The sequence below is a fragment of the Colias croceus genome, chromosome 4 (assembly GCF_905220415.1).
Source record: "Colias croceus chromosome 4, ilColCroc2.1".
NCBI classification, from domain to species: domain Eukaryota; kingdom Metazoa; phylum Arthropoda; class Insecta; order Lepidoptera; family Pieridae; genus Colias; species Colias croceus.
Genome location: NC_059540.1, coordinates 10,524,777 through 10,552,030, shown reverse-complemented (window position 1 = coordinate 10,552,030; position 27,254 = coordinate 10,524,777). Strand labels below are relative to the sequence as shown.

General features: G+C 31.9%; 4 protein-coding genes across 4 annotated transcripts in view; 2 read left to right on the top strand and 2 right to left on the bottom strand.

Moving 5' to 3' along the window:
* Positions 1–418: 418 nt before the first annotated feature.
* On the bottom strand, positions 419–8,188 carry LOC123690822. Its single transcript, XM_045634893.1, has 6 exons — positions 8,101–8,188; positions 3,097–3,210; positions 2,838–2,969; positions 2,577–2,749; positions 1,992–2,070; positions 419–1,847 (listed from the first exon to the last, which is right to left on the bottom strand). Exons 2-6 carry the CDS (start codon positions 3,167–3,169, stop codon positions 760–762), a joined length of 1,545 nt encoding a protein of 514 aa, XP_045490849.1. The 5' UTR covers positions 3,170–3,210; positions 8,101–8,188; the 3' UTR covers positions 419–759.
* LOC123690825 (thioredoxin domain-containing protein 17-like) lies at positions 3,562–5,590 on the top strand. Its single transcript, XM_045634895.1, has 3 exons — positions 3,562–3,788; positions 4,828–4,909; positions 5,119–5,590. Exons 1-3 carry the CDS (start codon positions 3,644–3,646, stop codon positions 5,273–5,275), a joined length of 384 nt encoding a protein of 127 aa, XP_045490851.1. The 5' UTR covers positions 3,562–3,643; the 3' UTR covers positions 5,276–5,590.
* Positions 8,117–27,254, bottom strand: part of LOC123690823 (SEC14-like protein 2) — a 37,436-nt gene continuing 18,298 nt past the window's right edge. The window contains exons 2-10 of the mRNA XM_045634894.1: positions 15,357–15,426; positions 12,769–12,812; positions 12,381–12,501; positions 12,034–12,185; positions 11,403–11,541; positions 10,610–10,809; positions 9,301–9,446; positions 8,725–8,873; positions 8,117–8,274 (exon numbers count right to left, since the gene is read on the bottom strand). Coding sequence (XP_045490850.1) covers positions 8,117–8,274; positions 8,725–8,873; positions 9,301–9,446; positions 10,610–10,809; positions 11,403–11,541; positions 12,034–12,185; positions 12,381–12,501; positions 12,769–12,812; positions 15,357–15,426 — 1,179 coding nt within the window. The remainder of the gene's footprint in view (positions 8,275–8,724; positions 8,874–9,300; positions 9,447–10,609; positions 10,810–11,402; positions 11,542–12,033; positions 12,186–12,380; positions 12,502–12,768; positions 12,813–15,356; positions 15,427–27,254) is intronic.
* On the top strand, positions 16,686–22,732 carry LOC123690821 (armadillo repeat-containing protein gudu). Its single transcript, XM_045634892.1, has 6 exons — positions 16,686–17,369; positions 17,693–17,999; positions 18,389–18,734; positions 18,898–19,281; positions 20,491–20,705; positions 22,540–22,732. Exons 1-6 carry the CDS (start codon positions 16,774–16,776, stop codon positions 22,669–22,671), a joined length of 1,980 nt encoding a protein of 659 aa, XP_045490848.1. The 5' UTR covers positions 16,686–16,773; the 3' UTR covers positions 22,672–22,732.

The following is a 27,254-nucleotide window of genomic DNA, read 5'->3' as shown; positions in this document are numbered from 1 at the left end:
AACCAAGTTTGTTTCAGTAGATCTACCCTTTTGAAAACCGTGCTGGTTACTATCAATGAGACTGGAAGTATGACTTACGATAACGGGACACAAGAGAGATTCAAATAATTTAGAAACACATGATAAAATTGAAATTGGACGGTAATTTTTAATGTTGGCTGTATCGCCTTTCTTATAGACGGGCACTATTCGAGCCTTCTTCCATTCAGAAGGGAAAGTACCACAATCCAAAGAGCGGTTGAAAATTAAATATAAGGGCAGCGCAATGACTGTTTTTATCCCGGGAAAAGGACTCAATCCCGGAAATCCCACGGGAACGGTAAATATGTGGTTTTTCTTTGACTGCGCGGGCGAAGCCGCGGGCGGAAACCTAGTATATTTATATACTATAGTTATAAATAATAATATATTTATAACCACATATATTTATTATTAAAAACTGTATCATTATATATTAAGACTTGTGCGTTTTAACAGAATATTATAAATTCATTCTATTAAAATGTATCATACATTATAAAACTCTTTAAAAACATTTATATTACATCCTTAATAAATTAAATTTGGCTAATTTTGTACAGTAGCTAAAAGTTTAATTTCAAAATCAATTCTTTAAAAAAATTTATATGATTTCAGTCAGCCACTATCCTATGTATTTATTTTCTGATACTTAAAATTGGAACTTTGATGGCTTTTGTAGTGTAGTAAGAATATGTTTACGAGAAATATTGTAATGTACATCAAAAACTGAGTTCGCACCTAGCTACCATTGTACAATTTATCTAACTGACTCTGTAAGTTATGAGATGTAATCGCTGGAGTGTCAGGTATTTCATTACTTCTCATTTTCAACGGTGTGTTCAAAAACTTCATGTTTTCTTTCATTTTCATATACATGTTGTGAGCAATGGCGTTACTGCTATCTAGAATTGTAGGTGACTGTACACTACTTGATACATTTGGCATTGATTTATGGAACACTTTCTTCCGCAAGCAAAGATTTTTCTTTGGTATTTTATAAGTCGGTGACTTGATGACGGAACATGGTTTGCTTGTCAATGTATTTTTATCTGTTTCAGTTGATGGTACATTGTCTATAGATTGCTCAACTTTAATTTCAGGTTTAATCTCACTTGTTTGTAATGGTTGGCTGTTTTGCTTCTCCAGTATTAATTTTTGAACATGCTTCTGACGTTTCAAGTATGACTTCTTCATATGCGTCAAAAACTTAATGCAATTCTCTATCGTTCTTACACTGTCTTTTACTTCTTTCTCCGATTGTAATAAATCATTCAGTTCAGAGCTTATACTCTCTGTATTGTTGACTGTTGCTTTATTCAACATGTCACATAGAGACACGATAACGCTTTCTTCTCGTTTACTTGTCTCTTTGCTATTAGTCAAGTTATCAAAACTCATTATAGTATTGTCATTGTAAAGTATGGAGTCTTCGTTCAACGAAACATTATTGGAATTATTGAAGAATTCCTGTACATTTCTATACTCTTTGAATGGTGTGGATACTGGTGGTGACACTTCTGCTATATTTTCTAACGTAGGTTCTTCCACCTTGGCCGTTTTCTTCTCTTCTATGTCATTGATTTCTTTCTCCTTTTGCAAGAAACTAGTGTCACTTGATTTCCATGAAATGTTGGATATTGGAGTATCTGGTATTGGTGGCTTGAATTTGTGCTTTAATATGCTTTTTGGTGTGACTGGCTTGTGCTTGGGAACATTAGATATGTATGAATAGTTTTCTTTATTTGCTATTGTCACTCTGTTTGGCCTGCTTGAAGCTGGAGTTTCTGCTATTTTACATACACCACTGATTCTTATTAGAGGTATAGCTGTAAATAGTACAAATATATTTAAAAAAAAGCAACAATTTTGTTATTCATATACATATACATACATAAATTACACTGAAAAACATTTGATTAATTACCTATATGATACTGACTTTGAATTAAGAAAAATATCAATATGTTTACCTTTCTTAGCTTTTACAGCTGGCTTGGGGAATTTTGGTGTTTCTGGATTGAATACAGTTTTCCTTGTGTTCAAAGATGGCTGAAATTTGTTAATTGGATATTAAATATATAATTGGATCCGTGGTATAACATAAAATTCCTACATTCAAGATTCTAAACAATGAGGAATAAATCATGAGGAATAAAGGTCTGGTTAATTTTTTATTGTATAACACAATTTCTTCAAGATTATAATACCAATAACAATTTAAAAAGAGAGTGCTGTGTGTGCTATTTATAACTTTTTAAAACAATAAAACTAATAATAATTGTTTCTGTAATCGCACACAATTCCAATAAGCATAGCTTTACAACCTACATATATGTGTTTAATTTTAATGTTAGTTGTCTTTCTTTCTTTAAAATTCCTAACTTGCGAAAAGTTATTGTACTGTACTAACAGTTCAACTAGATAACTACAGACTAATGACAGCTATGATCTGATGAGACAATGTATACTTACATCTATTTCATAGATACACTACAGTTATAAATTAGCAAATTAAATAGAATACATAAATAAAAAGAGAATGGAATCCTTATTACCTTTGGTTTAGATTGAAAGTTCAATGCTTTTTTCACTGGATTGTTTTTCATCTGTTCATTCATAATAGTTGTCCTTCGAAATTTATTTTCCACTTTTACTGATGAGTTCCAATTCTTTTTATTAGATGACTCAGCTGTCTGTGCTGGTCGCCTTGGTGTTTTATCTTTTATAGCTAAAAAGAAACAATGATTAAAAAATTATGTATAATTTGACTGTCTGTTTTAAAATATCGAGATAATATCATTATTCTAATTTTGTACCAAGTATTCCAGCTTGCATTTCAGCTATAGTCATAGGTTTAATAGATTTAACTGCTGTTCGAGTCTCGGCCAAAGCTTTTCGTGGTTGCTTTATTGCAGTTAACGATTGCATAGAATTCTTTGAACAAATACCTGAAAAAGTTATGATATTTGACAATCTGATCATATTCATAGACGTGTGGCTTTTAATAGTAATTATAACAATTTGGTGAATAATCAAAGCTTTAAGAAATTTCAAAACACAACACATAAAACGTACCACTTAATCCTGGTAGCAATTCTGCCATCGTCATGGCCTGGAATTTAGGCCTACTTTCCGCTGTTGTATCCATTTCCAATATTTTTTATTTATTTATCAGCATAAATCTAAATCTGCATGCACATTAAAATACAAAATCAACATCGCTTGTTTTTCAAATTTATTTATCAACTGTCATCCGACGGCGACCGTTGAAGAAGCGTTTCTGAGATTCATTTTACGCTGTTACGCATTATTATAATTAGAATTAATGATAATTGAAAATTATTGAACCAAATTACGATATCATACAAATTATTAATATAAATAAGTATGGAATTTCATTAAATTTTAATTACCACCACATCGTAAATGAAAAATATTTTTTACGTAAAAATTTGTGACTCTTTTAACCTGTGAGAATGACGTGTGACAATGACAAATCAGTGACAACTGACAAGTGACAGCACCGAGCACGATCAAATTAATTGTTATTGACAAAGCCAAAACTTGTTTAAAATAGGTATTTAATATTTTTGTTTCTCAGTAACCCGTAAAATTGAGCAAAATGGTGACTATAGCAAAAATTAAAGGTTTTGATGCCTTTGTTAATTATACTCAGAGCATAGATCCTGAAGGTCCTCTGGTGCTATTTTACTTTAGTGGTTCCAAAACTGCCGAAGGAAAAAGTTGGTGCCCTGATTGTGAGATAGGTAATTGAACGATACACTGATAAGATTTGTGTTAGTACTGTGAATTATTCTATTAAGTATAACATATATTTACTCATAAAACCATTAATAGACGAGCTTTGATGTTTGAAATTAATTTAATGATTTACCGTTTTTATTTCGTAGTTAATCTATATAATGACAATAACCTAAGATTGGGTAAAAGTACAGTTAATTAATTAGTTTTATTGTGGAGTTAATCATGATTTTTTATGCACACAAACATTTCAATATTTTCGTATTAAATATCAGCTTAGAAACTTCATGCTTAATTCTATAGAAATGTTAAGTATGACAACTACCTATGTCATTGTACTTATGTAGTTATAATAATTATGCCAAAAAAAACTCCATCTAAAAAAATTGTTGAATTAAAGAATTATGAGGAATTCACCAGTTTTATTGAAAGTTTGTCCAATAAAAATAAACATGTGTATTTTTTCTTTAATGGTGCTAAAAAGGAGAATGGTAGGAGCTGGTGTATGTACTGCCAACTCGGTAGGTTTCACAATATTTGAATTGTGATAGAGAATAATTATTAAGGAATATCAAATGGAATGTGTATGTGAATTACAATCTTTTTCTCTCATTTAAAGAATAATTTACATGGAATGATTTTATTTTACTTTTTGTATTCATTATTATAGAAATTGTGGGCGGATTTTATGATATGTAACATGATATAGTACAATGTATACTATACATGTATTGATATTGATATAATTTATGAACAAAAATTGTTTCTTCAACTAGCTTACCGCCCGCGGCTTCGCCCGCTTTCTCTAAAACGATAAGAGATTTAAACTATCCTATTTCTCAAGTTGTATTGAACTGCACATGGTGTGCGAATTTTATTATAATTGGTTAAGTGGTTTAGAAGACAAACATTGTGACACAAGATTTATATATATATTAGATTTAACAAATCTTTTCTCAATAGATAAGTTCAGGTAAAAAAAAAACCAAGACTGTTAACAAAAAAAATTGATAGAGATTTTATACTATATTTTCTTTTTTACAGCTGAACCAATTGTGCAAGCATTTTTAAATGAAGTAAAGAAGGATTTCATATTTGCCTATGTGGATGTTGGGGATAGAGACTAGTAAGTTTCAACTTTATTTATCTTTATTAAATTACTGAATATAATATTGGATAGAAAATAATCAGTTAAGATTAATTGAAAAAATCTAACTTAGATTTTAATGGTTGCTTTGTACTTTTGAGGAACAACACACAAATATAAGAATAAAATAAAATTACTTTATAGTTTATGCACTTGACTACATAAAATGTATAAATGCTTTATTTCAGTTGGAAGAACCCTGAGTGTCCATTCAGAACAGATGCCAGAACAAGGCTTATGGTAATTCCTACAATCATCAAGTGGAAAGGTGTACAAAGGCTAGAGGGTAGTCAATGTAATAAAAGAGAACTCTTGCAAATGTTATTTGAAGATGAAGAAGATTAATTATTTTTGAGTGTAGCTATACCCAATAAAATGCAAAAAAAAATTCTTAAATATATTTCAAATCAGTGAAAGACAATATCCAGTACCTATTTTTTTTATTAAACTATACAATGTTATTTTTTGTGAAATAAAAAAGGTAACTTATACTTAGTTTAGGTGAGGTAAAAATGTGACATGAAAAGATTTCAAATAATTTCATTGTTATTTTCTGTCTATATTTATTAGGAAAGAAATGTTGTTTTCATTGATATTTTTGTTCTCCAAATATGTATATAAATAAGGTTAGGATATTTAATAAATCCTTTTGCATTTTTACATTCTGTTTTTATTTTGAGTCATTCTTGGTCCTACTAATATCATTACCTTCTGTTTGGAGGTCTATATGAATCTTCTAAATGACAAAATAAAATACATTAAAAAAAATATTGAACACAAATTCGTTATTTTTACAAGGCAATTTTTTTAAATTATTTTATTCTGATTCATGCTGTGGAACACAATTGACAGGAGATTATGGAAAACGAATTTCGACCGCTTCTTGACAAAGTATTTAGTAATTATTGATAGTCTGTGTTGGTAGTGACACAGTAGTGATACAAACTTAGGGCGTATTCAGAAAGAAAGCGCTGGTAACCCGCGCAGGAAAATATATGAACATGCACCGATAAGCGCTGAACGGCGCCGACAAGCTTCAACCCGCGCTGGTCAGCGCTGGTTGCTGCCATATAAAATTTGTATTGATCTGCTTCAACCTGCTTCCTTTGTGTAGAACGAACCAGCGCTTATTAAGTTTCCAGCTTTCTTTCTGAATACGGCCTTTTAAATCAATAATATAAAGGTTTAAATAAAACAATTTATCAGTATAAATTATATATTACAACAAATAAGTACAAAATAAAGTACATCGATTATTATGTTTCATTAACCAGTGGTTGTTTATACAAATTTTTGTTATGTTGTATTTCTATCGCGAAAGTTAATTTCTCTCAAACCAATTTAAATATATTTGTCGTTTATGAATCCTCCATTCCCCCTACTGATTGAAAAAAAATATGAAGCAGTTGTCTAGTTCAACATTGCTCATAGCCTGATAGGGGCCGTAAGTACATAATATTAATTATTATTATTATAATAAATTGGACACGTTCCGAATTAATGTACCTAACAAAATGTTGCATGTGAATTATCCAAGGAATTATCAAATAAAAAAGCGGGGGGGGGGGGGGAGGAATAGCTCAAAATGATAAATTTTGTGCGTCATGTGCAATTAATAAAATCTTGATAAATCAAAAAATAATTACATACAATAAAACGATCTCCTTAATTACCCCTAAAATAAAATTATTGTAATTGTAATAGTTAATAGAGAACTAATAATCTACATTTTTTCATTTATATATTTTGGTCTTAGTCGTTATCGTTTTTGTCTTACAATATTTGATACACAAATAACAAACTTCTACTTACATTTTAGTACAATAATCTTATAATATAAAAATGAATCCCAAAATGTGTTGGTAAGCGCATAACTTGAGAACGGCTTAACCGATTTCGTTAATTATTTTTTTATAATATTCCTTGAAGTTCGAGGATGGTTCTTATGTAGAGAAAACGTGAATATGTACCACGGGCGAAGCCGCTTGTAATGATATATAAAATGCCATGAACAAATCTTGTCTTCAAATTTCCAATGTTAAATACTGTGGTTAAATACATAGTAAAATATACAAACATTCCTTAAGATATTATTTTCAGTGATGTCTTTGTACTTATATTCAAAAGCATAAGGTATTTATTTAACTTGATACATATTGACGTACCTAAAACAAACAATTAAACTCACCATCTAAAAAATTGTCCGTCGCAAAATTCTGCCTACGTTTCTTATGCAGAGTTTTATCATTATTGCTTCAATTGATTCTGAACGTTATTGCCACGAAAAAAGGGCGTTAATTTTAATGAATGTTCTATAGAACGGCGCTAGGCGGCTCGGACATTTTTTAAAGGTGATTGTTAGTCTAGTTTTTTAAAGAACGTCAATGATAAATAAACTATATCTCACTAAATTTTTGTTGAATAGCAAAAAATAATCGTCGATTCAGATAAAGAAGTATAGAACCGTTAAAAAAATAAAAAATAAGGTTTCCCAAATATCACAGAATAACCTAAAAACTTATATAATACATATATAACAACTAATTAAAATTAATTATCTAGGTACTAAAGAGTAACTAATAAATTTCAATACAAAATTAACTTTGAAAAAATAATTGATAGAATATTGAAAAAAAAATTGAGCGATAAAAATATGCATTTGCTACAACGCAAAATATAAAATGTTATAAAATTCTAAATATAATATTAAAAGCTGATAGCTTACTGGCTAAAATAGTATATATATATACTTATATACTACATATACATATATGTATATGTATTAAAAATAACGTCAGTTCATTTTTCTGATATAAGTGAACTTAAGTGACTATAACTACTACTCTAACTACTGATAATTATTTGTGGAAGCTATTTGTTTTTACTCATTTTTTGTAACATGTATAAGTATTTGTATGTCATAAGTCATAACTATAAGATACTATGCTATAAGGCAATTACTTTAGAATAAATTGTACTATCCCTGCACAATCAATTGAGATAATTTTATTAAATTATATCTTGTCTCATTATATAATATTATCATATCATATTATATTGGGTCTTTTTTTTCTATCTATTAATATATTTTTAGTATTGAAAAAACCTAAGGAAAAAACTATTAAAGTTTATACTGTCACTTAAAAATTAGCACTAAACAATATATAATAGCACCATAGACAATTTTTATTCATCAGAACTCGAGGCGGCAATTTTTAAATCCGCCAATTCGTCTTCAGGCACGTCTGTCATGTTGAGATCTCTGGACGGAATTGAAATTAGAACATCGTAATATACCTTCTTACTGCGTAGGTAAGAGCTTTTGTTGTCGAATACTACTGAATCTGAAATGGAAAAAATGTTGATTGGAGAATCTGTTGGAAGTAGTGAAAAAATTATGAAACAAATTTAGAGCGGCCGTACACGGACCGCTTAAAGCAGTTGAGCAGTCAATGACCGACCGCTCGAGCAGCCCGTGTTCGTCGCTCAGCCGCTACTCGAGTCTCGAGCTGCCCGCGTACGGCCGCTCTAAAGTTTCGTTGCGACGAGAAAATTTTGAACGAAATAATTTTTTTTTCGATACCTAACTACTAATAGAATTTTCATTTATTTTAAAAATTTTCATTAACTAAATAATAACTAAAAAATAATTATAGAAATACCTAACAATTTTTTTATACGAAAGCTCTAGAGATTTTGGTCTAACAATTAACAAATCAAGATCGACTTTAACGACTTACTCAACTTTGACATCTCTACTTGAATTTGTTTTTTGTAAATAAATAAATACATACAAGTAGCGGGTCCTGTAACAGGCATAACACCAACATCAGCAGGTCCTTCAGAGAGTTTCCTCGGCCCGTGGACAACACTCTCATTGCCTTCTGCATCACGCTTCTTTATTAGGAACTTTATATCGTGGTTTTCGACACCTACGTCCCATCTGGAAATAAATATTAATAAGGAATGAGTGTGGTTTCTTTGCAATTTATATTTTTGAATTGTTCTATATTCCTCAATCATTTTAGTACACATTTACTTCTATACAATATCTTGCAACTTATACTACCACTTTCGGCAAATATCCTAATAACCACGAAAATAATGCAATAAATCTACATATATCCATAGTATCTACATAAAAGACGAGCACATTTCGTATTCTAATTCTATACAATATAAGTTAGATAGTGCATTACCACAGTATTTATAAATCGATATCACTTTAACGGTTGTTAATTTGAATTTGGCGGCAAATTTGAAACTGTTGAACAAATTTTTGTTATTTTTCTTCGTATTACATTCCTGCAATTGGTATTCGTTAATTTTCCTGCAATTTTAATATAAATTCCAATAAAATATGTACTTACTTGAGTACACTCTCGCTATCGGGACATAGTAAATCAACGACGTGTTTCTCTCCAGTCTTTACTGTTACTCGTGTGTAATGTTCCGAGTCTTCTTCTTGGATGTTACGGGAATAATATGATTTAGGCACTTTCCCACCTGGTTTAATCTGTTAAGACAAATTTTTATTTAATCGGAGACATTCAAACGGCCTCGCGAGCCTGTTGTAAGCTTTCTTTTGTCATATACTAGCTGTGCTGTGCGGTTTCACCCGCAGTGCTCCTTCTGTTGGTCTTAGCCTGATGATATGTAACCTATAGCCGTCCTAGATAAATGGGCTATCTAACACCGAAAGCATTTTTCAACGCGGACCAAGTAGTTCCTGAGATCAGCGCGTTCAAACAAACAAACAAACTGTTCAGCTTTATAATATTAAGTAGTATAGATTTATTTCCGAATACTTTATTGCCCTTTTATGTGAAGTTTTAAAACAATGCCACAACCTCGGAGCAATTAACTATAATTCCTCCGAGGCCACAACGGACCTAACCTAACCTGCCTCCGAAAAAAAAAAACAAATTCTGATTTCAAAATCTCGGCATAATACAAAATTGCGAGTGTGTTAAAACTGAACATGGGGTCGCCATGTGAAGGGCGAAATTATAAAAAATGTCTGCGACATATTAACAACACGATATAAAAATAGACATAATATAGTTAGATATATATACGGAAACCAATTGCAATTCATAATTTATTAGTATACCTACTTACAGTATATTTTGCAATTTACTTTTTACTCAATCATATTGTCACAAGGAAATTATCTATGTATAATGGCCTATAATCAAGTACATTACTTCCTGTTGATTATATTTGTGATTATATTTTATGAAAATGAAAAATGTAGCTTAAATTACATAATATTATAATATTATCTGTGCATAATCGGAAAATAAAATGAGATCTCATTATGATATCGATTGATGACTTTCATTTAGATTAAACCTTTTTGTGTTAAGTGTTTCCGTGAGTTCAAAAAGTAGCATAATAATATGTGTGTAAACTTATAGTTTGAAACTAACACATCGCTGATTTGTTCTGGAAAGCATATTATCATGACGATGGTATGGTTTCTTGAACAGCTAAACGAAATATTAATAAATAAAATATTTTGAAAAAAAAAAGCAGTTCATAATTTGGGAATCGAACCCGGAAAAGGTGAAAAAAATGACAAAATAATGTAGTATTGGAAGAAATAGTTTTCATGTGAGTTATATAATCTCAAGATCTACTCCTTTTTTATAGATACAATTGTATCGAAAAACTTACCAAAGAACTACATTTAGGGTCGCCATTTTCGTCAACCATAGAGCCGCCATAGTGCACGGGAAGGACCTCCTTGTCTATGAGCGCGAGTATCTGTGGTTGGTACTTTTTAGGGTCTGTGCCGAATATCCGAATTTTCGATATTGTGTACTCGTGCATAAACTTCTTGACAACGGAAAATGCGAGGGAAAATACTTTTGGCGCTGAAAAAGAATATTAATTATTAGCGCAATTAACTATTATAATAATTAAAAATAGATTTTTGCATAATATAATCTCATTCATCCTGGAGAAAAACATTAAAAAAAAAACTTTAAAAATAATAATATACTGTATAAGATTTCATTAAAACCTTTCATTATGTAGCGTTCTTTTTTGTTAGTATATATTTACAAGAAAATTATGGGATTATTGGGAGATTAACCATAAACATTACGTTTACATAATCTTTATTATTTTTCACGTAAACGATTATAGAACATTCTCTTTTCAATGCCAGATAATTAAATGTTATGAAATATGTAATTAGGTGTCTTATCTTTTGAAAAACAATTAAGTAGTAATCAAACGCTATATTTTATGATAATCCTGAGGAAATTATATAGTTATGCGCTGCGCTCATAAATATCACTTCGATCTTGCCTCTTGGTAAGATAAATAATAAATATACAGTAATAATACATACCAGTACTGATATTTTTAATGAAAACTAGCAAATAATTAGCAATCAATAGCAATCAATTTATTTCAAACTGAAACTGAAACTATTTATTTAAATAAATTCCATTAATATTACCATTAATTAAGAAGCACGCCTTTAATATCTCAGGGTAGTTGGCTTCATAGATCTGCAGTAGAGTGAACACCATTTCAGCGGCTGGTTTCCATGCGTACTGTCTGATGTTGAAGCCTTCGAGATCGAATATTACTGTCACCTACAAAAAACAGAAATTATTTTTTTTGGCGGTTAATATTTGGAACAACAGACAGAGACAAGTGTTTTTTTACTATCGTCACGTTTTGTATTTAAATTGTGTCGCTTCTTACGTTATCGGCCAACGTGTTAGTTTTAATTTTGTTGTTTTATAGGGGGTATTCATAAATGATTCCAGCTCCTTGGTACAGTGGTTGACGCGTGAGCGTAGAACCGAGGGGTCCTGGGTTCGATTCCCGGTGGAGACGAAGAAAAAAAAATGTCTCGGTTTGGTAGGACACAGAAGGCTGATCATCTACTTGTCCCTAAAGAAAATCGATCAGTGAAACAGATGTATGCATAATGCATCTGCCCCTTACCCCACTACGGGGACACGGGACTTCACTTATTCATAAATGATTACTTATACTATAGCAGTAACAAGATCCTAAGCTTCATTCTCTGCAAGACTGCATCAATAGTTAACAGTTTTGCATGAATGGTTAAAACATACCTTCAAGGCAGCAGGGCCATGTGTCAAAGCCTGTTTTCTACCGAGAGCCAAATAATGTTCCAAATGTCGTAGAATCATCCTTATAAGATCTGTCCTCGTTACAGAATGTAACATTCCCCACGCGTCCAAACCGACGAAGGGCACGATTATAACTGGAAATTAATTTAATTTAAAAGCCTTTTTTGGAAAAGTAATACGTATGTACGTAAGGAAAATGCTTCAAATCTACGATTGAGATGCAGTTTCGGCAAAAAATGTACAAAAAAAAGTTTTTTTTAAATTATAAATTCCTTTCGATCAGGAATTTAGTTATTACAGTATTAAATTATTACAAAAATTAAACATACTTGGAGATCCTTCCTTATCGAAACCCGTGCTGCCGCTGGGGAAATGTTTTACCAAAACCTCTGGTGCCTGCCACGAGTTTAGTGTTGTGTCTATGCCCCACTTTTCCCGCCATTTCATTGACTGAAAAAAAAAGAATTTAGAATTTTTTGATTAGGTAGGCCTACCTACTGCATGCAGGAAATCTTAATTTGGTTATCATCATCATTATCTATCATGATATGAATTCAAATTGGAAAAATAAAAATCAAAACCATATTTGAAGTGAGTACCTATATATATCGTGTCAAAATTTGAGCTCTATCGACAAGGAACTTTTTTATTATGAACTTATTATATTATTTTAAATACACAGTAATTGTATTCTAGGTTATTTATAACTGAACTTACGTCTCTTAGCATTTTCTCCGCTGCTTCAGGGTCCCATTGTCTCGCTGTAACAAAAAAAAAGAGTTTTAGAAAAACACGTCAACTGATAAATGCTAAATAGAATATAAGGTTATTGCACTTGTTATTCGCATTAACAATGATTAAAGTTATGTAATAGACAACCATATAAATCCATACTAATATTATAAATGCGAAAGTAACTCTGTCTGTCTGTCTGTCTGTTACTCAATCACGCCTAAACTACTGAACCAATTTGCATGAAATTTGGTATGAAGATATTTTGATACCCGAGATAGGACATAGGCTACCTTTAATAGGGAATATGCATAAAATTTTAAATGGCCTAAAATATTTTTTTCTCGAATACTTATTATCGTAATATTATAATGAAAAGGATTTTTTTTTATTTACTTTTTATTTAAACCCCTAAAATAATATTCAAAAAGTGCAAAATAAGTGAGCGAAATTCAAACTGCCAGAACGCGCCACCACTGGTCGAACGAAATGTGACGTCATTTGACACGACATTGTATGAATCATCACTCCATACTCCATAGTAAACACAAGGTAAACACCCACTGGACGTGTCATGTGACGTCACGCAAAGCGCACGCACAATGGCGGCGTTTGAACTGCTTACATTTTTTAAAAGTTTTGAATTTCATTTTTAAAAATATCTAGAGTATTTTGAAGCCCATTAATATTTTTTTCTACGTTATAAAATAGTAAACTATTAATTTAAGACAAAAAAGAAAAACATGAATATTCCCCAATATGTACCACAGGCGAAGCCGGGGCGGACCACTAGTAAAAAATAATTTAGAAAAATATGATATGTAACTTTTGTTATGACAAATACAATACATATAAGGTCATTACTTATTACACTTGCTATTTGCGTTTACATTGATAAAGGTAATAGATAAACATAGATTTTACTTATTTAGTCGCCTGTTTTGATCAACTAGCTGTGCCGCGCGGTTTTACCCGCGTTGCTCCGCTCCTCTTGGTCTTAGCGTGATGATATATAGCCTATGGCCTTCCTCGATAAATGAGCTATCTAATACAGAAATAATTTTTCAAATGGACCTGAGATTAGTTCAAACAAACAAACTCTTTAGCTTTATACTATTAGTATGGATTTAAATTACCTACATTATATTTTAATGAAAGAAAATGGATGACCATCCGAATACCTTATAGAATGAGCGGATAGAGCCGCTCAGTCTATAAGCTTACATAAATGATAAATGAGAGAAACAGAAAATGATACAATTTATTTGTTATAATTATTGTAGCAATCTATTGTGCAATCTATAGATTTATAATCAATAAAAATAACTGCGTTAAAAAAAGAATCACGTAATCACGGTGTAAGTACATACATAAAAAAATATATACCTTCCGAATTGACAACCTCCTTTTTTTTGAAGTCGGTTAAAAACGATATTTGAATGATGAAGAAAAACTCTATAAAATGTTTTAAAACGCAGTGCAGCAGTTGCAGCTAATCCTTTATCTACTAATTCAATATTTCAAATTGCAATGATTAGGTATGTTTGTATTAGTGATGCGTGAATCGCTATTCAGGTCAAAGTAACTACATAATATTATGTATACTGTTTACAATAATCAACATTGGCAATGAACTTTTACATGTGTTTTCAAATGTTATCTCTGATTTGCGCAAATCAATTCTTAGCTGTAAGTTATAACATGTTTAATATTAAAAACATAATATTACGTTGGAAATGTTTATCATTATTAATTCTTTACTGTAATCAGAAGGTATTAATCGGATTATAAATTAATTTGGCATATCAATAAATCGCTGCTATGCTGTATCTTGCTGCTTTATTTAATATTTTTAAAATGTAATGCGTTATCTTTTGACTATTAGAGCAAGTCTTTTGATATAATAAGAGTAGGTATTGTAAATACCAAACTTATTTATAAAACGTTTGGCATTTTATTTTAAAATTTATTCGACCATTCTTATTCATTCCAGTTTGGTGCAGTTAAATCTACAAGTAGTATTATAAGGTACTCAACTACTCAACATTATATTTACATATTGTGTGTAATTTGACTCAGAAAAGTTAACGAGTACCTAGGTAATACGCAATGTTAATGTTTAAGACTTCTTAAATATGGTTTTAAAATTATTAGATTTATGTATAGGTAGCATGGGTTGCTGTCTATGCTCTAAAGTCTCATACTATTTGCAAGTGATAAAAATAAAGATGACTAGGAAGTATGTTACATACTGTATGTAGTAACCAAGGAAGTAACTATTGGTCGACATAGTCCAGTCGTTAATTGATAACACTGTTTGAATTTTAAATAATATTGACTCATTCTTATGAAGCCAATGCATTTGGATGCTTGTTTATAAATTGAGTAGTTACCTAGGTATAATTTAATCGAGTCACTATGTATTTTTTTATATTATAGATATAGGCTATTAATTTTTATTATTTAATACATATTGAAGCTTCTCTTATTTATTTTGATGAAAAAGATGTACATTCGTCGATTTTCTGTTCAAAGGTTAACAAAAAAGTAAAGAGGATTATAAATAAGCTTACCTCTAAGCCATCTTAACAGGAAGTGGTCATTGTGTTCAGGTTTCAGGACATCTTTCACGCTTCGACGAAACTGTAATTAAAGAGAATAAAACTTTATAACTTAAATTCATTTTATAGCACTATACATTGTTAAAGTATTCTATGTAAAGGATATTTGTAATTAAAAGGTTTTTATACACTTTACATTGACTTAAATTGTAATTACACTACATTATACTAATTTAGAAGAAAAAAAATAGTGTGCGACAAAGTAATTGATTTGTAATTACGTCTATTTTGGTACGGGAGCTACCAACGTTTTAAAAAAAGTCATTTTAGTATAGTTGGGTTTTTGATATGCTGTTTCTCTTGCTATTTCGGTTACAGTCCGGGCTGTCTGGCTGGCGGTAGTGGTTGCGTTTATTAGTGCGCATCTTATCTGCACAGGAAGATATACTTAACTTTAGTCATTTTTTAACGCGTAATTTTTAATCTTTTGCCTTTAGATAGATCCATCAGACATATTTTTTTTATTGCAAGACGTTTTATTCGTTGTTAAATGGGTGCCATACGCAATTTTTTATTTAAAATAATTAAAATGTCATCGAAATAAGTGAAATTACATCAACATGAGTCCGCTTAAAAAATAAGCAACTAATAACTTTATTACTTATATTATACTATCCTTTTTTAATACTTATATTAAATAATTAGTAAACTAATATCTTTAATAGATGCTTTCATATTTATTACACTTTTGGGTATTAATATGAATTTGATGATATGTATTTGGTTTTTATCAAGTTTACATTTAACGTCCTATTTGAGGTTCGTTGGGAAAAGGAGGCACCATGGTAGATTGTTGCAAAAAATTGTAAATAGTAAAATGAATATTATATATAGTATATGTAACACAGTGATTACTTATCCTTCACGGGGACTCATGTTGATGGAATTTCACTTATTTCGATGATATTTTAATTATTTTGAAATAAAAATTGCGTCTGGCACCTATTTAACAACGAAAAAAACGTCTTGCAATAAAAAATGTATGTCTAATGGATCTATCTAAAGGCAAAAGATTAAAAATTATGCGTTAAAAAATGACTTTAAATTAAGGATATTTTCCTGTGCAGATAAGATGCGCACTAATAAACGCAACCACTGCGGCCAGCCAGACAGCCTGGACTGTAACCGAAATAGCAAGAGGAACAGCATATCAAAGAACCAACTATACTAAAATGCTCACTTGTCAACGTTGCTACCTCCTAGAATATTTATTTTGCTCATAAAAAATTGTTTCTGCGGTTACCTAGCAACCGTATTGATAACGCAAGTATTGCATTTCGGAACAAGTTTATTATCAATCACAATCGTATTTCTATTTTGTGTTTAGACAAGGTTTAGTCATTGTTTTTGTTTATTTTATTTAAATCAAATGGAGGGTGATAATGTATCTACGTTTAGTGCTGATGGTGGCCAAGATACTGTGGGTCTTCCGCGCATTGTTATGGTAACTGAAGGGTCTGATACCTCAGCATCCTCAGCCTCATCAACATCATCTTCTGAGGACAACTGGGCAGATCTGATCAAGTCTTCCGAAATACCACCAGAATACTGGCATATACAAAAGCTCGTAAAGTATATGAAAGCGGGCAATCAAACAGCCACTATGGTAGCACTATCTTGCCTTAAAGACCATGATTTAACTATAGAAGTGAACCAGCGAGCTATTCAAGAAATAGGCGGTTTAGAATTATTAGTAAATCTTCTGGAAACACGAGACTTGTGTTGCATTTTGGGCGGGTTGGCCGTTTTAAAAGACATAACACCTAATATAGAAATAAGGAAGAAAGTCACTGACCTGGGTGCAATACCTTTACTCGTGGGTCTCTTGTCTGATCCAGCGAGAGATGTACAAATACTAGCTGCAGAAACTATAGCTAATTTAGGAAGGATTCGAAAGAGCCGAAAGTTCTGCAGAAAATACGGTGGGCTGCCGAAGTTGATCGACTTGTTGGATATAAAAGAGAAGTTAGTATCTAAATAAATATAGGTACAGAGTCTCCCTTCGTCGGTGTTCTTATAAGTTATAGGTTTGCATTTTCTGAGTATGTAAAAAATACTGGATGGATGGTGGGACACCCTGTAGATGTATAATAACGAAATAAGCATTTAGAATAATATTTACATAAAATATTTAAGTACAAGGTCTAATTATTATAATTGTTAACAAAATCTTACGTATATGTTGAGGATGATTCACACAATTACTTTTGCTTTATTTACGTTCATTATAATTCTTAGAGCGTGAAAAATGATGGCCGTTACAAAACCATGACCAATTACCATTACAGATACCTGGTTACTCCACGAGACCAGCTAAATCAAGATGAGCTACAGTTTCTCGATATCGCAAGGGCTGGTGCTAAAGCCCTTTGGTCGATGTCGTCCTCGCAAAGGAATAGAGAAGCAATGAGGAAGTACGGAATGATACCTTTGATAGGGCGGATGCTGAAGACCATTCATTTGGATGTAGCAGTGCCAGCGGTTGGCTTGTTGCAAATGTGTGCTAATGAAACTTCCTTCCAATTAGCTATACAGACTGAGAAGATGGTCAATGATCTGATCACACATTTAGCCAATGAAGATAAGGATTTGAAGGTGAGCTAAAGTATAGCTTCATCAGCTAAGTCCAACGCATGTTATAAAATACAAAGTCCACACATTTAAAAGGGTTATTCGTTGTATTGAAATGTTACAAATTAATCCTTGTAAAGTGGAGGTCCATTACCTCGAATACCTTTTGGGCTAATGTAATAAGTGTTTAATGTCTTGTATTTAAATCCTTTTAAAAATGAACACTTAATATTTTGTAAAACAAAAAGACTTAAAAATAAAAGCTATTAATCATTACAATAAATACTAAAAGAATAAGAAAAGAATTTGAATCACAATAACAACACAAAAACATAATTCGTTTAGCTGGGATTTATTTATGAGATATTGTGTGAAAACTTTTAAATAATAATGTTGTTATTTTTCCTTTAAAGACCTATTGCAGTTTGGCGATTTATAAATGCGCAAGTGATTCAATAACAAGGGACATGATTCGGGAAGCCGGTGGCTTAGAATTGTTGGTGGAAGCTGCCCAGGATAGCACGAACAGAGCCAATAAACCCCTTATGGCTGCTGTAACTGGTGCATTGTGGAAATGTGCTAATAGTGAGGCGAGTGTCAAGAGACTGGACACTCTAGGAGCAGTTCCAATACTAGTCAGGCTATTAGATGACGAAAATGATGGAGTATTGACCAATGTCGCCGGAGCGCTCGCGGAATGCGCTAAATATCCACCTAACCGTGGAAAAATTAGATCCTCTGGTGGAATACCGATGTTGAGTAAGTAGTATTAAAATTATCATTTTTATGTGGTTCTTTCATTTTCGGTTACGAAGCATAACACGTCAAAGCAGTTTATTACCGATTGAGTAATTACCTACATCACAACGTTTTCATAATTTCTCTCATCTGTCAGTACTGAAACATGATTTTGTTTTTGCAGTACACCATTTAAATAATACATACAAACCGCTGCTAGAGAACGTCCCATTGGTACTAATGGAGTGTGCAAAAGACATTAGTTGTATGAACGAAATTGACGAACTAGACGGCGTACGACTGATATGGTCTCTACTAAAGAATGACTCGAAAAAGGTGCAAACAAATGCTGCTCTAGCACTGAGCCCTTGCGTTCAAAATGCGGCTGACTCTGGAGAAATGGTGAGATCATTTGTCGGGGCGTTGGAACTAACGGTGGATCTATTAGATTCGGATGATCATAATGTACTGTCAGCGGTTTGTGCAGCAATAGCGACAATTGCGAAAGACCACGAGAACTTGGCGGTCATTTCTGACCACGGAGTCGTAGCGAAACTTTCCAAGTTAGGTAAGTGTGAAGTGTTTTGTGGTTATTGTTATGGTCACGAATTGGAAGTCTTTAATGTGTATAATAATAGCAGTACGTAATAACGATTTTGCTTAACCGATATTACGCTGTTACTTAGTTATTACTTATGGTGAAGCTCTTGGATGCTTAATTATTGTGGAAAATACAAACTGAGACCAATTTCAATCATGAGCAATTTTGTACAGTAATGTACCTACTGAACTTTGCAATTAGGGTAGTAATAAATAACGATAAAAAGTAACAAAGTACCATTTAAAATTTTTAATTATTTTGAACAAAAAATTGCAGCACAGAGATGCGGCAATGATATCGTTGGCTTTAAAGCTTAATCACATTGTCGCTGTCCAAAATATACGTTAAAATCACAATGAAAAATGTAAAGGGACATAATAATATAAAGGTTGTTTAAGAACTGTTCCATTGTCCTTTTAGGAACCATAATATTTTGGTTTTATAACATGAGAGATAAGTAATAATATTATATAAACTGCGATTCAAACAGTTTAACACCGACCCTTGAACTCGACTTATTTTCCTCAAGTTATTTGTTCCTCGTGTGTATTTTGACTTTATACGTTAAAAATATATTTACACAAAAACTGTGATCTTAGAGCCGGCGCGCACGAGCAACTTTGTCTTCGCAACTATTTTGTCTCCGCAACTATTTTGTCTCTCCCACCCATGGGCTAGTATGAAAGTGCGCGCACGTAGCGACGCAACTCCCCATACAAATTGATGGGAGAGACAAAATAGTTGCGGAGACAAAGTTGCTCGTGCGCGCTGGCTCTTAGCATCACTTAACTTAGTTCAGCGACAAAAAGTGATGATTTTTGACCTTTCTATCCTTACTTGGGTTTTACTTGACAATTTTTTGCGATTCTTCCATCGAGTCTATATCTGTCATAGAATACTCATATCTTCTGCTCACTCGAGAAACTTCGCTCGCAATAAAATAATCGTCTCCATAATATACTTTCCTATCCTAAATGGAATACTTGGACGATATTAAAAGGAACGCAAAGAATAGAATCCCAAAGGTTATATTGATTCTTCAAGGGCACCATTTTTACTTTTAAACTCTCCCATCCATTATAATCCGAAATTTAAAGGATCGAAAAATAGGAAATCTGAAAATTTAGGTTCTTAGCTCACAACTTCACCATTCTATCTATTCTATCACCATTTCAGTGAGCACAACAGACGACCACCTTCGCGCCAACCTCGGTGTCGCCATTGCCTACTGCTGCGACTGGGCACAGAACCGCCAGGAGTTTGGCAAACGCGGCGCCATTACCCCGCTCGTCAACTATATGACGTCACGCGACCCTAACGTACATCGGGCTACCGCTTTGGCGCTTTATCATCTGTCGTTCTATTCTATCAATTGTGTTACTATGCATGCAGTAAGTATAAGTAATTCATATGTTATTAAGACGCAAGAATATCAATATGTTTTAAATGACAAAGACTTGATATAAAAATTGAAGATAAATGCAACAAAAAATTAATTTAAACTTGGAAAGAAATAATATGAGTCATAAATAATCACGGGCCGTACATAACATTTGCATTTTGCACTGCTCTGACAAGAATAATTTATAAGTTGCGTTTTATAATTAAATGTTACCAGTATATTTTACAACTCTTTTTTTATTTTTTAAAGAGGATAATAATAACTGTATTAAATAACACTTGAATCAAACAACAAAATACATGACAGGTATCACATAAAGATGAGCACTTAAATTTTCCAAAATAATGGTCAGTCAGAGTCAGTCATATCTATATTAGCTCCGTAGAATATCGAAAATCGCGAGGTCAAATGCCAAAGTAAATAAACCATAACCATAAAAGATTGGAAGACAAATTGAATAAGCGCTATTATTTTCTTACAAATAGGTACATTAGCATAGAGGACGTCCTGTGTCCTTGTTTTAAGTAAACTGTGTATGTTGACATAATGCACGTTTAAAGTTGTAAATTTCTAGCTGTGCCCCGCGGTTTTAACCGCGTTGCTCCAATCCTATTGGTCTTAGCTAGTTCTGTGGTCTTAGCGTGATGATATAATATATAGCCTAGCTTTCATCGATAAATGGGCTATCTAACACTGTTCATCGGATCCGTAGTTCAAGAGATTAACACGTTCAACGAACCAAACAAACAAAAAATAATAATAATAGGTACTCTTTGGCTTTATAATATTAGTATAGTTGTATTAATATAGATAGGCGTTCAACAATGCATAATATAGACAAGGTTCATCATCATCATCATCATCATCATCAGCCCATATACGTTCCCACTGCTGGGACACGGGCCTCCTATGAGGGTACAGGCCATAATCCACCACGCTGGCCAAGTGCGGGTTGGCGGATGACACATGTCGTCGAACTTTTTAATTCTTCGACATGTCGGTTTCCTCACGATGTTTTCCTTCACCGTTCGAGCAGTGGTGATGTTACAACATGCGCAGATAAATTGAAAAATCAATTTATTTCCTGCGCGCTCGCCTGGTATCGAACCACGGACTTATCGATTCGAAGTCCGAGGTCTTACCACTGAGCCACCACTGCACAGACAAGGTTATCAGTTGTTGATTTTCTATGTTTATGCAAAAAATGTGGGATATTTTCTGCATGTATGGGCTTTTGTTCGTGACTTCGATTGTCTTGAAAGAGAGATTAAAATTGCGATTTGCGATATAGCACTCGGATATGTTGTAGCTTTCTTTATGAGATCTTTCGACTAAAAATCTTTAAAAAAATATTGACTTAAGCGTACATATGAATTTGCATTTTGTTTTGATGCACATTTTAGCTAAAATTAGCACATGCATAGCAATATGTATATTGATATGATAATTAGCCATTATTTTTGGCTTAGGATTTTAAAAGGTTATAAACATGATGCAATTTTAAAACAAGTTTCACTACATATTTTAATACAGTCATCCGTCGCATGTCTGTCTGGTCGCGATTAACTCAAGAACTGCATCAATTTTCGTTGTGTTTTCACCAATAGATTGCGTGTTTTATTGATATTAATTGATACTTATAAAGGTTTTTTTTTCTATATCTAAAAAGATTTAGCATACCTAGTAAATGCATTGATATATTTATATTTACCCTGTGGTTTCAGTTTTAGGCAACGCAACGCAGTCGAAACCGCAGGCGGAAATCCAGTTTATTCAAAATATCTAGTTATTAAAAATAAAAATTTGTTTTTTTTTTCTTTCAGGCTGGTGTCGTACAATTTCTGTTAGAGACAATAGGTTCCAAGGATCCCATTTTACAAGAAGCCTCAGCGGGCTGCCTCTGCAACATCCGCAAATTAGCCCTAGCTACGGAAAAAATCAAGCTCAAACAATAGTAGGCAATTATTTACCGGTTTTACCATAACATGGTGGTTTAATAAAATGATTAAAATGTTAGATAGACACTTGTTTTTTTCTTAATGCTAAACGACCTATCTCGTTTTAAATGTTGGTAAAAAAGACTGACGTAGGTACTTACAGTGGAAATTTTGAAATGAGATTATATTATAGATATAGATAGGTTTTTTGTTTGAATAATTGAATATATTTAACAAGTTTCTTGATAAAATAAATGCATGTTGTAACTGGGTACAATATTATTATCGTACCTACATTGGAAATTCTAGAATGAGATGAGCGCTTTCTCTACAAACTACTACAATTCATAAAATATTGACATGATTATAATTGCTTAAAAAAAATTCTAACAACATTATATTTTAGGAGATACTTTGTATGATAGATAGTTTGGAAGTTCATGCAAGCCTAGGTATAGCATGTGCCTATAGTCTATGATATATAAAAAAGCTAGATAGGTACTTTACCCGCTCTCTATTTTGGCAAGAAAAAACTCAGCTAAGTGCCCGAGTTTCTCTTAGTCACGCACCATTCAGCGTCGTGGCTGGACGTTCTTTTTATATTTTAATCGGCAGTTGTTATTACGAAGTACATGAGTGAGACATGTATTATGTCTCGTGCGTGAGAGTGAAAGAGAGAACAACTGTATTGGTGATAATGCGTTAGTATATAAGTAGGTATGTATTAATTACGCTGTTTTTTAGTGCAATGTTGTTGGCGTATGCCGCGTCTACTAGTATAATAGGTCATTGCCTATAGTATGGATTTTTCAAAAGATTCATGCAATAAAGTAGAAACCTCGTACGGATTGTGTCTGTGAAGTAAAATAAAATAATTACTGATAATTTATTGCTCATCATTATTATTATTTATCAAGTTTTATGCGTTTGTTTTTACAATGAGGACTTGAGAGACTTAGGTATAAGAAAAGAAAAAAATATAGCTGTATACTATACCTACATATAATACTTAATTTTAATGTGCCCGCTGCAGCTGTCCTTGACACCAGAAAGCAATGGACAATCAATTAAAACAAGTTTTTATTTATTATTTAATTACTAATGAAAAAGTTAAATGACTCAAAGCAAGGACAATATTTAACTTTTTTGCATGTTTACTCTAAAAGGAGTGTAATGTTTTCCTTTATTACTCGTAAACTACCTAAGTTCTTGATCCATTTTTTTAGTTTTTACCGTCTTATTATGCGAAAGAATACAAAAACAAAGTTATGGAGGGATGCGAAAAAAATTGGATTAAATTATCAAGTCAGTTTAAATTGCGTTAATTGAGATATTTGATGTCAATTAGAAATTTTATTAGTAACTAGCAGTCCGCCCCGGCTTCGCCCGTGGTACATATTTACGTTTTCTCTACATAAGAACCATCCTCGTACTTCAAGGAATATAATAAAAAAAGAATTATCGAAATCGGTTCAGCCGTTCTCAAGTTATGCGCTTACCAACACATTTTGGGATTCATTTTTATATATAAAGAAGATTAGGTACTTTATTAGTACCTACTTACATCATATAGCATATAGTAAAAGTACTATACTTCTAGGTACTATATGTATGGTTCTAACTTCTAGTGATTCTTAGAATTACGACATTTATTTACTCTAATCAAATAAGTCATGCAAAACAGTCGACAAATTGGATATTATAGTTTACAACCGACCGATATTCGACAGTGTTCAGGCGAAGCCAGGGTGCACAGCTAGTGTAATATAATTTTCATAAAGTAATTATGCTGCAAGAGGACGATGTCCACTGCACTTGCGCAAGCGCATGCGCCTTGACCTTGCCCGCAGTTTCGTAATAGGCCGGTAATGTAATCGTAATGTAAGCAGTTTTTATCCTTGCCATTACTGTTTGAGGATTATCATCTATAATTCGTGTTGAAATTGTATTAAATTAAAAGAGCAGTACATATACATTGTGAATAATAAATAAAATTTTTTTTTTTATAAATAGGTAAGTATTTAGGGACAATTTTCACACACGGCGCGATCTGATCCCATACTAAGCTTTCGTTTGTGTTATGGAAATAAACATACATAATATTATATATGTAATTTTAAATAAATACTTAAAATATAGATAACTAGCGGTCCGCCCCGGCTTCGCCCGTGGTACATATTTACGTTTTCTCTACATAAGAACCATCCTCGTACTTCAAGGAATATAATAAAAAAAGAATTATCGAAATCGGTACAGCCGTTCTCAAGTTATGCGCTTACCAACACATTTTGGGATTCATTTTTATATTATAGATTAACACCCAGACACAGAGCAAATATGTTCATCACACAAATATTTGCCCCGGGTGGGAATCGAACCCACGACCAGTAGCTTGAAAGGCAGAGCAGACAAACCAAGCCAACTGGCCAGTCATAATGTTTTAAAGTTGTTATTATATTATCTGTGGTAGCGATAAAATTGCGCATGCGCTCGAGTGTTTGTTATTAATGGTACATGAGGATGGACAAATTGGTGTATTTAATTGCATACAATTTTAAGAAAGTAATGACTATTATTTTCATAGGTATCGTAATTAAACAAAAGATATGTGAGGAGGTTTAATTTGATCAGGCTTTTTAAATTTTATAAGTAGGTACTTGATTATGAATAGGTAGGTAATATAAAAATTTACAAAATTATACATAGTGACAGACATCGATTTATTTGACAACAAAAATTTACATTTTTGATTAATTATCAAACAGTTATTCACTAATTGCTTGCGGTAATGTTACTTTCTCGTGTAACAAAACGTTAACATAAAAAGTGCTAAAATGAACAATTTATTATATTTACTTTTTTAACCGACTTCAAAAAAAAGGAGGAGGTTATCAATTCGGCCAGTATGTTTTTTTTTTATGTATGTACACCGATTTCTCCGAGGTTTCTGAACCGATTTACGTGATTCTTGTTTTGTTCGATGCGGGATGGTGTCGAATTGGTCCCATAAAAATTTTATTCGGATAGGCCCAGTAGTTTTTATTTTATGAGCATTTTTGTCTGTAGGTATTTGTAAATTTTGCAAGTGCAAGTTTGAAGTCGGTTGTTTTTAACGCAGTTATCACTTGTTATTAGATGATAATATGTGTATTAAAAAATCGCATATTATAATCACATTCGCAGGAATTTGTTGAATAGGTAACCATTTATTAGTAAACTACAATTAAGTACATTTATTTGCAGTTTACGAATTTTGCGACCAGACAAAATATGATTGCCACTTCGATACTAAAGTCAGTTCAATATTTTTAAATAAAATTAATTATTTATTTGTCCAACTTGTAGACATCAAATAAACTCATTTATTATTTACATTTAGATAAACAAATCGTTCTAAATTGACTTGAAAGTAGGTTAAATATCAATGTTTATTTAAGCCAGGACAACCAATACTCTTTCTTTCTTAAGTACAATATTAGCTATTTGCTGAGGTAATTCAAGTAATTAGGAACCAAGTACGACATAAAAATTTCGAAACATCGGAGTATACTTGCGTCTTGCAGTGAGATTAGCAACAATCTTACAAAATGTAGCCGTTATGAATAAGTGAATACTTGCGAGATGCAATAAGGTAGCGTAATATTGGTAAAGATCTCTAATAAACTAGTATTAGGAAAATTATACGGTGCTCCATAAAAGTACATAGTTCGTTGGTTTCGAAAATATTAATTCATCTAGCACGCGGCTTCATTCTTGGTACAATGATAAAAATCCTATGTGCTAGTTCCGGCTATAATATATCTCTTAGACCTAAGTATATCAAATTCCTTACAGGATACCGAGATACGATAAAATTTTTGGGTAAAGTAAAAAATTCATATTTTAATAGCAGCAAAAAGTTTTAATAATAAATAACAAGAATAACTTCTTTTTTTTTTCATGTCTCAATTAATTAAAATTCAAACACGTTTAATAAAGTAAAATTTCATCATTCAATACTCATACAATTTATTTCAATTGACATGGGAATTAAGGTACATTGTTTTGTGGAAAATTATTATGATGCCCTTTTTAATTATCTTCCTTTTTGTAAATTCATTGTTTGAACAACAATAAATAATAATAATTTATGAAAATGTAATAACAATAAAAATATGTATACGAAAAATTGTTTTCTTGTTAGATTTGTTTTATTGAGGAAATGTATGGTTGGTGTTTTTGTAGGAAATATGTACCTAATAATAATAAAATAAAAAAATAATACCTTTGTTTTCATTAGATGAACAAACAGATGAAGATTTTCTCATGTTTCCGCTCTTTTAAATAAACGTCTTCCAAAATCTGTCTTTCGTCTACATTTGGTCTACATTATAAATTAAAAGTACCTACATAATATAACAGTTAGACTATAATTATTATTAAATTTTCCATAATATTTATGTGTGTCCTTGACTCAGAAATATTAACCAACTTCGTTTTAACATAAAATTAAAAAAAAAATAATGAGAACACCAAATTGTATACGTATACTATAGTACTTGTAGGTACATATTATCAGATCGTGCCGTGTGTGAAAATTGTCCTGAAATATTTATTTTATT

Coding starts and splice junctions, on each gene's coding strand:
- LOC123690822 (XM_045634893.1), bottom strand. CDS start 3,169: ATGGATACAACAGCGGAAAGTAGGCCTAAATTCCAGGCCATGACGATG. Junction 2,970..3,096: donor ATTGCTACCAGGATTAAGTG/GTACGTTTTATG, acceptor TAACTTTTTCAG/GTATTTGTTCAAAGAATTCT. Junction 1,848..1,991: donor AGCTGTAAAAGCTAAGAAAG/GTAAACATATTG, acceptor TACTATTTACAG/CTATACCTCTAATAAGAATC.
- LOC123690821 (XM_045634892.1), top strand. CDS start 16,774: ATGGAGGGTGATAATGTATCTACGTTTAGTGCTGATGGTGGCCAAGAT. Junction 18,000..18,388: donor ATGAAGATAAGGATTTGAAG/GTGAGCTAAAGT, acceptor TTTCCTTTAAAG/ACCTATTGCAGTTTGGCGAT. Junction 20,706..22,539: donor ATTGTGTTACTATGCATGCA/GTAAGTATAAGT, acceptor TTTTTCTTTCAG/GCTGGTGTCGTACAATTTCT.
- LOC123690825 (XM_045634895.1), top strand. CDS start 3,644: ATGGTGACTATAGCAAAAATTAAAGGTTTTGATGCCTTTGTTAATTAT. Junction 3,789..4,827: donor GTGCCCTGATTGTGAGATAG/GTAATTGAACGA, acceptor TCTTTTTTACAG/CTGAACCAATTGTGCAAGCA. Junction 4,910..5,118: donor GATGTTGGGGATAGAGACTA/GTAAGTTTCAAC, acceptor GCTTTATTTCAG/TTGGAAGAACCCTGAGTGTC.